The sequence below is a fragment of the Palaemon carinicauda genome, chromosome 15 (assembly GCF_036898095.1).
Source record: "Palaemon carinicauda isolate YSFRI2023 chromosome 15, ASM3689809v2, whole genome shotgun sequence".
In the NCBI taxonomy this organism is placed as follows: Eukaryota; Metazoa; Arthropoda; class Malacostraca; order Decapoda; family Palaemonidae; genus Palaemon; species Palaemon carinicauda.
Genome location: NC_090739.1, coordinates 78,481,486 through 78,493,383, shown reverse-complemented (window position 1 = coordinate 78,493,383; position 11,898 = coordinate 78,481,486). Strand labels below are relative to the sequence as shown.

General features: G+C 32.5%; 1 protein-coding gene across 1 annotated transcript in view; it reads right to left on the bottom strand.

The window, feature by feature from the left end:
• Positions 1-7,583: 7,583 nt before the first annotated feature.
• The window catches only part of LOC137654324 (uncharacterized), a 124,794-nt gene continuing 120,479 nt past the window's right edge, over positions 7,584-11,898 (bottom strand). The window contains exons 3-7 of the mRNA XM_068387950.1: positions 11,179-11,898; positions 10,554-10,696; positions 9,642-9,801; positions 8,565-8,774; positions 7,584-7,745 (exon numbers count right to left, since the gene is read on the bottom strand). The exon at positions 11,179-11,898 is cut by the window's right edge and continues 1,698 nt beyond it. Of these exons, the coding sequence (XP_068244051.1) occupies positions 7,721-7,745; positions 8,565-8,774; positions 9,642-9,801; positions 10,554-10,696; positions 11,179-11,898 (1,258 nt within the window). The 3' untranslated portion in view covers positions 7,584-7,720. The remainder of the gene's footprint in view (positions 7,746-8,564; positions 8,775-9,641; positions 9,802-10,553; positions 10,697-11,178) is intronic.

The following is an 11,898-nucleotide window of genomic DNA, read 5'->3' as shown; positions in this document are numbered from 1 at the left end:
AGTGCTTTTATACAGACAAATTTAGCAAAATTTTAAATAAATTGTGCATCCATTATGCATTGGAATTCTTCAACCAGTCGGTTATGATAGCCACGGCTTAATATAATGGAAAAAAAGAGTTTTTAAAACCAGAGAAAATTTAATATTTGACTATCATAACTACTCGGTTTTGTTCATTTTTTAAAATTCTATTATGTACATGAAGAATTGCATAAATATAAGAAATAAATATAGGAAAGAATTAATTTTTACAGCTGTTTAACATTTATCTGTAAATTACATTAATATAAAATACAATTGGGAATGAAGCAGATGTGTGTTTATCGCTATTTTGTTAATAATATATAAAAAGTGTGACTGTGATTAAAGAACAAAAATCAACTTAAAAGTAAATTTAGAATTTGCTTACAATTTTTGTATACTTTTAAAATGAAATATCTTATTCACTATTCATAACCCAACCACATTTTGCTATTCTCCAAAACGGATTGATTAGTTATTGATATCAACGTATATATTTAAACAATCCTGTATTAAAAAGGCATTTTCCAAATTTCTGTAAATATTTATTTTTAAGCAAGTAATGCATTCCAAATGCACACAGCACACTTTAGCTGTGACTGCATTATTCCATATTTGGTGTTTTCAATTTGCGTAGGACACACTGCTATAATGATATGAGCCTCTAGTTCTGCTATTTACAGTCTGACATTTGTTTATGTCAACTCTTACAATGATTTTACTTATCATTTGAGAATACTTATCAACTATATCACCACAACATTGGAACCCAAACCTCAGATACTCACAGTTATTGGGGAGAAAAAATTTAATATCGGTTGTTTTAGTAATACTTCCTACAGAAACTTGTGTCTCTGTGCCTTGCTCGGCCTCAGGACTTATCGGAGAAAAATAGTGTTTCGCATAACAAAGTCGTCCAATTGTAATTTCCTAATATTTTACTGATTATTTACTGGAAATCATTTGGAGGTCATTTCCAACCGATTTCAGTAAGCAACATTTAATTCTGATTAAACCCCCCAAGAATTCATATATCTTTCAAAGCAACGTGAAATAAAAAATCTCGCTCAGAATAATACGAAGGGATTTGCTTCTTAGAAATTTTAGATGATTGTTGCTGTTGTTGTTATTGTTGTAGATTACCGGGCACTTTGTGATGTAGTTTAATTTATAAAAGAAACCTCAAATTCATTTGATTTTTAGATAGACCTTGGGTCATAGAGATCTATACTGGGTCACTCAGCATTGAGGGGACATTGTTTGTCCGAAGAGAAACTTCTCAATGGAACTTAACAAATTGTCGTTATTTACATGTATTGATATACACCAAAAATGAAAAACAGATCAGAAGCATATGCAGTAAGATCAAAGGATAAAGGTCAAAATTGAGAGACATTAGAAAAATAAGTGATTCATAAATTTACAGATTTACTCTGGACATTCATTAGCCTAGATCAGGAATGTATTTCTGAGGGAAGAAAATCTGATCTTCTTACTTTGGTTGTTTTGTATTCTTAATGTCCCTGTAATTTATCTAAATCAAAATGGAATTAGTTTGAGAGAGAGAGAGAGAGAGAGAGAGAGAGAGAGAGAGAGAGAGAGAGAGAGAGAGAGAGAGAGAGAGAGAGAGAGAATTCGTACCATCCTCCACCGAGACTAACAATGAAGTGGGACTTCTCCTCAGTCAGCAAACACACCTAAAAGGTCATCATCACATTATGACATCGTCCGTTACATCAATTTCACATTTCTCTGTGACATCAACTCAGATCTGTTGATTAGAAACAACAAGGAAATAAGGAAGACACTTACACGAAAAGAATCCCTCCTCACCATCTATATATACTATTTCTAACTAATGACCTTTTAATGATGATAAAAGGTTCATATAAAACGCTGTTATTAATAGGAAGAAATTTATCATATCAATAATAGCATATTATCAGTTTAATGTCTTAATATCGGTAAAAATAAATAGTGAACTATATAATCAGGTGCAGTTCATTAATTGTCCATATTGAAAAAAAAAAAAATTCAACCCAGTTTATCTAATAATATCATATATGAATAAATGTCAACAAGATGATATTCCCAAAATAGCACATAATAAATATTAATCCTATCGCATTCCCTGGGCATGCATTAGTGAAAATCACAATTCAAGGAATGGTATACATAGTACATTAGATTATATGTGAATAAAAAATATTCCAGAATGCTAAAAAATTTGAAGTTTATTAACAAAACAGTACGTTCAAATTATGTCATGAATAGCTATATAGGATAAAAATAATATATTCATATTATATTTTTAAAGGATATAGAGTATAAAAATAGTAAATCAAATGATGTCGTAAATGGGTATACATTATGAAAATACTATATTCAAATTATGTTGTGAATAGGTATAAAGTATAAAATATTACATCCACACGATGTCATAAATTGGTATACAGTATAAAAATACTGCATTCAAAATATGTTGGGAATGGGTATACAGTATGAAAGTAGTACATTCAAATTATGTTGTAAATGGGTATACAGTATAGAAATAGTACACTCAAATCATGTCGTGAATGGGTATACAGTATAGAAGTAATACATTCTAATAATATTGTGACTGGGTATACAGCATAGAAAATTGTACATCCAAATTATGTCGTAAATGGGTATACAGTGTAAAAATAAAACATTCAAATTATGTAATGAATTGGTAAACCGTAAAATAACAGAACGTTTAAATTATGTCGTAAATGGGTATACAGTATATGGCCACTAATATATATTAAATAAAAGTGCGATTTTGTGGAAAGGAATAACTATAGTATAAGATGAAAGAATACATTCTATAAGGGCCATGAATACTGTATGTATCCACCCCCCAAAAAAGAAAAAAATGTTATTCCTGGTAAGCCATTGATATAATATAATAACAAAATGGTTATGCAGCACTAAGATATTCTGAAAAAAAAAAGTTAATTGTGAAGGAAAATTTTCTTGTCTTCTGGTACCAGTAAAGATATATAATAAATTTCTAAATCTCCAATGAATTTCAAGATTGTGAATTTCACCAAATGCAAAGGAAAAATCAAATCGATAGTACTATGGACTAAGGTAGAATTGGCACTAGCTTTCTTGCTCTCCCACAATTAACCCATCGAGCCAGAGGGAAATGAAGGTCATTTGGCATAAACAGAGTTGGGAGGCTGAGGACAGGAGTCTGCAGGTGGAGAGCCTCGTACTACAGGACCTTCCTGGGACACTGTAAACCTTGGCATCAATCTGACATTGTACTATTGTGGACTTTTCTCATTTAGGATCAGATTCCTGTGGAAAGAAACATAGGATGTTATGTTGAGGAGGTTGATAAATTTAAAAGGACAATCCAGAATCAAATGGCTCCTTCATCCCAAGTCTTATCATTCCTGAATTTGTCACAATAATTGAAAAAAAAAAAAGAAATATTAATTGTGCATCAACCAAATCGTCCAGCAATAAATCTTAAGAAAAATATAGAAGTTGAAGAGAGGAGGCTCTGTGAAAAGAAGAGGAAGATGACTCTAGAGAAGGACAAAGTTAAGGAATGGCTGTGTCTGGTACTCACCGACATTGATCCGAGACGAGAAGTGAAGGAATTAACACTTTGAGAGATGACCTGCTTTTCCCTGAGGTCAGACTCTATTTCCAGCATGCAGATAATGTCTGTTGTTTGTTTAGGTACATTGCCTGGCCCATCCGGCCATATCCAGGCTCTTGTAGTTTTGCAGCCGATAGGAAATGCCTTAAAAACTCCCCACTCCTGCCAAAGAACTGGGTGGATGCAGACTGCCCAGACTCCTAAATAAAAAATAAAAAACGAGAAAAGATGTCGTATAAGAATGACCTCTCTCCAGAGGGCTGATGTGAGGGTCATTTGAAGACATGGTGGAATTTCCCAAAAGAAGCTAAACACATAATTCTCCTGAAAACATGCAATAAACAAAAGTTAACCTTTTGTGAAGAAATGGGTTTAAAGCATCTTGCTTTATGCCTGAAGATAAATTAGGCAAGTGATAGCCATATAATGAAACTATTTTAAAAGAGATATTTTTACAGTTATTTTCTAAAGACAAGAGTTGGATGTTTGAAAACCCTAAGCTAAATATAATTACTGGATTATAAAAAGGTTCCAATATAGGTCTATTGTAGTAAATTATCAAAGAAATATTTATTTATCATAAATAATAGTAATCTTAATAATGATAGTATCAATAAAAATGACAATATGGAAAATCTTTACAAGAGTTACCGATCAGAAGGTAATTTTACTCTCTCCAATCAATTACTTAAGAACAATAAACTCAGATTTTTTTCTTTCCGTCAATTCATTTCCAGTGGTAACTCCAAAGTCTTTTCCTTAAAATCTTACCTCATCTTTTTTCTTCTCTCTCCTGCAATGCCCACCTCAGTTCTGTATTACTTCTCCTATCATCAGAAGTTGACTCAATAGGTCTGACTGACGCTGGTCTAACATATCAGTTTCTCTTGAGTCCAACAGATGACGATGAACAATATCCCTGTGCACCTGTCAGTCAGTCAGTCGGTCAGTCAATGTTCAGTTCTACCAGTTCATCTGATCTGTAAAAAGGAAATAGCAGCAACATACAAGCGCATTATAAAGTTTAAATGCTATACAAAAGATAAAATATTTGCAATAGAAATCTTGTTGTGATATATCTTCACTATGATCTTTTATTGCAAAACAAAATGGATCAACTAAATAAATAAGAATGTGTAGTGGCAGAGCATATCTATTCAGTATTAGATATTATTAAAGGTATGATATAAGTTCATGGAAAATTATATACTTCTGATAAATATAATTTTGCAATGACCCAATTTCCCAATGAAAAAATGAGTAAAATAAAGGAGTTCTAGAAAATTCTCTATACAAAGAAGAGGAAGAAAATTACTCTGGAGAAGGTCAAAGTTAAGGAATGGCTGAGTCTGGTAATTACCACCATCAATCCCAAATAAGCTTTGAAGACCTGTCTTGATGCTGCTCCCTGGTGTCATAATCTGGTTCTGGAGTGCAGATAATGTCCGAAAATTCCTAAGAGAAACTGTACTCGGATGCTGGCTGGATGCAGAGTGTCCAACCTCCAAAGCAAAAGACCGAGGTGAGGAGACCTGCTAAACAAAGAGTATGTCGGGCACCCTGTTCCAACAGACCTCGTTTGGAGCTTCCCTTGTAGATCCTGGCCCCTGACAATGTAGCTCAGGTCTTTACGAGGAAGGACTCAATGAGTGCAGAGACATATTCAAATGACCTCTCACCAAAGGGCTGGTGAAAGCACCATTAGAGGAGAGGGAGGAAATTCCAAAGAGAAGCTCGTCACTTAATCATATCCTTACAAACCTACAATAAACATACAAAAATAGTTATTTTGGAAAACAGAATTATCAAATGCCTCTTACATAATGGTCAACGATGAATTGGTGAAATAAATGCAATGCCTTAAAACCATTATAAGTAGGTACCTTTTACAATTATTATGTAAAGATAATAGCAGATTGACTTAAACACCAAAAACAATGTTTACTTCTATTTATGAAAACTAAACAATTGAAGACAGCAGAGAGAAAAAAAAACCTCAAGCTACAATTATTGCTGACATTTGCTGATAATCACTCTTGTGTTCCTCCCTCCTATTCCTTCTGTCTTTCTGTCTGCATGAAAAGAAGAGACACACTTGACCTATTTTACCTTTGCTTGCTTCACGCTGGTATAGAGGAAATCATTACATTTTACAGAGTCCTAATTTATATTGTTTTGTGTAAAAAAAAAAAAAAAATTCGAAAAAAGTCTAATCGTGTAGATTATTTTTTGGAAATTTATATTCAACATGAATTAAAGAAATAAATAATAATGTTACTCTTTTCATTCAATTTATCAAAATAGTAACTCAAAACATTACTCTTTCTATTCCTTTCATTTAGAGCAATAACTACAAAACCTACTACTTTCATTCATTTGATTAAAAGAAGTAACTCCTTATCATACCCATTTCATACAATTCATTAAGAACACTAACTCAAAATTCTTACCCTGAAAATCCTACCTCATCTTATTATTCTCTTCTCCAATGTCAGCTTCAGTTCTTCCTTCCTTCATTTTCTGATAAGAATTTCACTTCATGGGTCTGACAGACGCTGGCCTAAAATGTCAGCTCCCCGTGCATCAGTCAGCCAGCCAGTCAGTCAGTCAGTCTTCTGTTCTATCAGTTCATCTGATCTGCAATAGGAAATAGCATCAATATATGAGGCCATTACAAAGTTTAAGCGTTTCACAAGAGATCAAATCTCTGCAATAAAAAGCTTTACTTTGATCCTTAATTGCAACACTAAATTGACTAACTGGTCAATTTTAACATGTACATCCAAAGAAAAAATTATACTTTCTGATAAGTTTACTTTGATGTTCAAACTGATCAAACACAGAACAAGAGATTTCACAAAGAACTCACCTGTCTGAAAAGTTTTAAGATCACTTTTTCTCTTTTCTCTTTTGTTGCATGATTTGAGTCCTTTGAAGGACTTAGGTAGGAATGTTGTCTTCATTTACCTCCAGAGAGAGAGAGAGAGAGAGAGAGAGAGACTTCTTGCTGAAGAGCTGATGCTTTACAGACTTGAACTCTTAAAATAAAATGTTAAAGGTGATAAAAACAACATTTGTTTCATTCACAGATTTATTTCTGATGATTTCCACTGTTACTTATTACCTACCATCACCTCTACTATCATCAGCAAGAGTTGATTGTCATGAATAGATGTTAGAAAATTATTAAAATGAATCTTAGTACATTCAAGTCTTGCGGCATTTTGCTAAGAATATGTCATGATACAAGTCATGAAGTACTTTATCACTTGGAAAAAAAAAATTGTTACATTGAAAAGATTAAACAAAAGCAAAGTTCTGAGAATAGATGTGAGCGAATAGAGCAAACAGGAAAATGAATATAACAATAAACATATAAATAAAAGTTTCCAAAAAATAGGTTTTCATGAAAAGACGTTGAACTTTTACTAACATCTGTTATTGTCAAGTAGTTTTCTGAGACAAATATATCAACCACACACACACACACACACACACACACACACACATATATATATATATATATATATATATATATATATATATATATATATATATATATATGTATATATATATATATATATATATATACATATATATATATATATATATATATATATATATATATATAATCAGAAAGTGAATTTTATAATCTAATCATTATAAACGTAACAATTGAAATTAACAATTAAATAAATTTCCCAAAACAAAAGGTTTTCATGAAGAAATATTAAACATTTCCTGAAAATTTATATATATATATATATATATATATATATATATATATATATATATATATATTGAAATGACATTTATAATCTAGAAGTGATCTATATATATATATATATATATATATATATATATATATATATATATATATATATATATATATATATATATATATATATATATATATGCTAACCATTAGGAGAAAAAGGTAGTCAAACATGAATCAAGGATATCTATTGCAACAAATATGAATTATATTTTGGAAGCTTTGACACTTGCTTGAAGAACTTCTTTTTGTTCCTTTTTGTCCTCCATTTCTTCTATTTTTCTTCTTCAAGAAAAAGGCATATATACAAACCTGTCAAATAAAGAAATAAACAAAATGATAATAATAATAATAATAATAATAATAATAATAATAATAATAATAATAATAATAATAATAATAATAATAATGAAGAAAGAAAACACCATTAAGAAATAAACTTTGGATAAATTCAATGAATAAACCCCAAAGCTAATGAAGAAAACATAGGCGAAGATTATTATATTCATTATAGAAAGATATGATAATGATTATAAAGGAAAGGCCGAAGATGAATATGACGAGAGTTAAAGGCAATGAGGAGATAATTGAAGGGAACATGAAATACTAATACTGAGGTGCAAAAACACATGATTGAAGATTCTGATCAAATGATAATGAACAAAATAATTAGAGATAACAGGAGATAATAATGAGATGGAAATTGCTACACTATCAACTCTCTCTCTCTCTCTCTCTCTCTGTATATATATATATATATATATATATATATATATATATATATATATATATATATATATATACATATATATATACATATGTATATATATATATATATATATATATATATATATATATATATATATATATATCCTTAAAACTATTAACTAACAATAAAAAAGCAAAATCCTAATCTTAAAGAAATATCAATTTCGAAACTATACTAAATACAGAATATTTATCCTGGCTCATCACCTGCGGCCGAAATGTTTGGAACGTTAGTGGAAGAGAGAGAGAGAGAGAGAGAGAGAGAGAGAGAGAGAGAGAGAGAGAGAGAGAGAGAGAGAGAGAGATCGTATAATACCTATGAAGAAGAAGAAGAAGAAGTATAAAAAGAAGAAGCAAACTCACCAAAAAACACCATCTTCACATCCGGTGGATTCCTTTGCCTTAAGATCTATCTCTCTGCGTAAGGCTTCGTCATCTGGTTGTTCATCTTCTGGAAACCAGATTTTGTATCTCACCCTGACTCCCTTCAAGGAGGCGAGGAGTCTGAGGAAGACCTCAGGGCTCCTCGTCCTCCTCGGGGAACACAGAGGAAACAGGATTGCCGAGAACGATCTGTTGGGAAGAAAAAGGAAAGGGAGACAATGGGATTAAATGAAAGGAAAGGAAAAGAAGAAGAAAGGAAATGATGTCACCCAGATTTATTCATTAGTTTATGCTTTTATTGTTATCTTGTTTTGTTAAGATGGACAAGTGCATTCAGACACATACACGCACACGCACAAACACGCACACACACACACGCACACACACACGCGAGTGGACAAACACAGCATTGTAACTGTTTATATATACTTATATTTCATGACCCAAAATATCATGTAAATTGTGAATAAAAGTAAATACTTAAATTAATAATACTTTTTATTACATTGTTCATTATTGATGTTAATTTATATATCTTATGATCAGTTTACTTAATGCTTAAATAAAATAGACCTATGTTCTTTCCAAAAATAGATATGGATATATGTAGGCCTATTGTGATAATTGAAAAAGTGTAGAAAAAAAGAAAAATCTTTTCCATTACTATGATTATCATCAATATCTTTTTTATTATATTTCTCATTATTGAGTTTATTTAATGTTCTAAGAAAATAGGCCTATGTCCAGTCCAAAATAGATATGGATGTATGTAGGCCTATTGAGAGTACCCTGTCACAAGCAAACACACACACATATAGACACACACACATACACACACACGCACACACACACACACACACATATATATATATATATATATATATATATATATATATATATATGTATATATATATATATATATATATATATATATATATAATGATAGTACACACACACACTCTCTCTCTCTCTCTCTCTCTCTCTCTCTCTCTCTCTCTCTCTCTCTCTCTCTCTCTCTCTCTCTCTCTCTCTCTCTAAGGAATGATTTATCCTCACCTCCTTGCATCCTGTGGTTGCAATGTCCGAAGGATGTCCACAACCTTCTCGATGTCTTCTTCCTTGACGTCGCTGACAAAGACATCGACATCTGGATCCTTCTCCAAGAAAGGGATGGGGCGACTGACGCTGCTGATGTCGTTGACACTGAAGCGAATACCTGAAAGAGAAAGAAGAAGAAGAAGAAGAAGAAGAAGATGAAGAACTAAACACAGTAGAACAATATGTCTGCAACTGTCTCTCTGAGGTTGCGTTAATGTGTGTGTGTGCGTGTGCGTGCGGGAGTCAATGTGTGTGTGTCTGTGCACGTGAGCATTGTAGCGGCTGGCATAAGGTATGTCATCAGTTTCCTCATGAAACCCTCACATTACGCGCTATCTAAATCACCTCAGCCAATAACAACTCAGCTTTATTTTAATGTCACAATATCATTTAGTAAAATAAACGTTTAGGATTACTCCGTCCACATCCTTGTAGAGAACCAACCAGCGAAGGAAGGAGGCGGAGTCAGGAGGAGCCGCGTTTGACTATGACTGGTGCCGATATCAGTTTCTTATTCATTACAATCATGATGACTATGATTCATTTCTATCATTATTAGTGAAATCAACACCATAAAATGAAAAATTTCCTTTTAATATATGGAAGGAAAGAAATTAAAACTTAATATTGAAAGCTTTTATATCAACTTAAAATCAGATGAAAACAATATTTTCCTTTTTGTAAAAATAAAACTTGATTGAGACCTCTGAATATAATGTTCTACATCTATACAGTAATAATGATGATTATAATGCTGTTAACAGTGATATTGATAATGATAACAACTATATTAACAATGAATGACAGGATGAGGGAAAGGAGGCGAGGTATTATAACGTCACTCAGATTAAAGAAACAGAGAATTCTTACCTAAATCTTCAATCTCTTTTGTCTTTTCCAAAGATCGACAGAAGGCGTCGAGACTGGGTTGGTCTAGATGCCTCACACGAAGTGTCCTAATATTTGGAGGGATTAGGAACGTTGGGTCCCAGATGCCTCCGTATTCCTTACAACTGTTCCAAAGAGAAGACAAGAAAAGAAAAAAAATAGTTATTGGATTTGATTGGGAATTTTATTATCAAGTTGATGATGATGATGATGAAGATGATGATGACGAAAACAAAAAGTTCAAAAGAATAAATATTAAAGAAAAATGAGAAATTAAAATCGGGGCTTTTTGACGTTTAGCCGACTTATTATGAGACAAATTGTGACAATGATGATAATGATGATACTGACAATATAGAATATAATGTTTACAAGACTCAAGGTGATTTTTATACTAAAGTTTATGAGTTCTCTCTCTCTCTCTCTCTCTCTCTCTCTCTCTCTCTCTCTCTCTCTCTCTCTCTCTCTTTAACCAGTAGGCCTATATATGTGTGCATGTGCATATGTTTGTATGGATGATCATGTACCAGTGTATTGTCATAAAGATATTTGATTATTATATGTATTTTGTAATATTAAAAATAACTGTCAAATAATAATAACTTACTCATTAGTGAGTAGATTCTTGATTGACTCTCTCTCTTCTACGGTCGGCTCTGAATCTCCTTTGAAATGGTTATTTAGTTCTATCCGTGATGGGTTGATGAGATGCCGGCAAAGTTGCCTTTGTAGTTCAACTAACAGATCAGTGTCATAGAGGTCTATTGCAATTCCAATTTTCTCTCTGTTTGGGAAAGGAGCATCTGAGGCTCTAAGGAGGGCAATGAACGCATCAATTGAATGATCTTCAATGATGGTGTACCTATCAAACAACTTGAACCTCTCTGCTATCCATCTTGAAGAGTAATGATCACATTTGATATTCTTCAAGACTCTTAGCACGGAGTCTCTGTCATCCACTCCTGACCTTACTAGGAGTTCCAGTGCCTCAATCTTGACATCTTCTGACACCTTCATCTCGTCTCCGTCACTCACATGGAATAGACTGATTATATGTATCAGCATATTTTGATATTTGTGAAGGTTTTCAGGGAGACTCCCTCCAAGAAGCATTTCAAAGATCTTTTTAACTGTGGCTGTGTTTACTGATTGGTCCCAGCATTGGTTTGTCAATTTCATAGGGAAAAACAGAGCTGCCATGAATTCCATTATCCCTTTATGCGGGAAACTGTAATGAAAGGAGCCATGGGAAGTGGTCACTTTCTTCAGGAAGGCGCCAGTTAGCTCTTCGGCTGGCATTCCCAAACTATGACAAAAGGCAGACAAA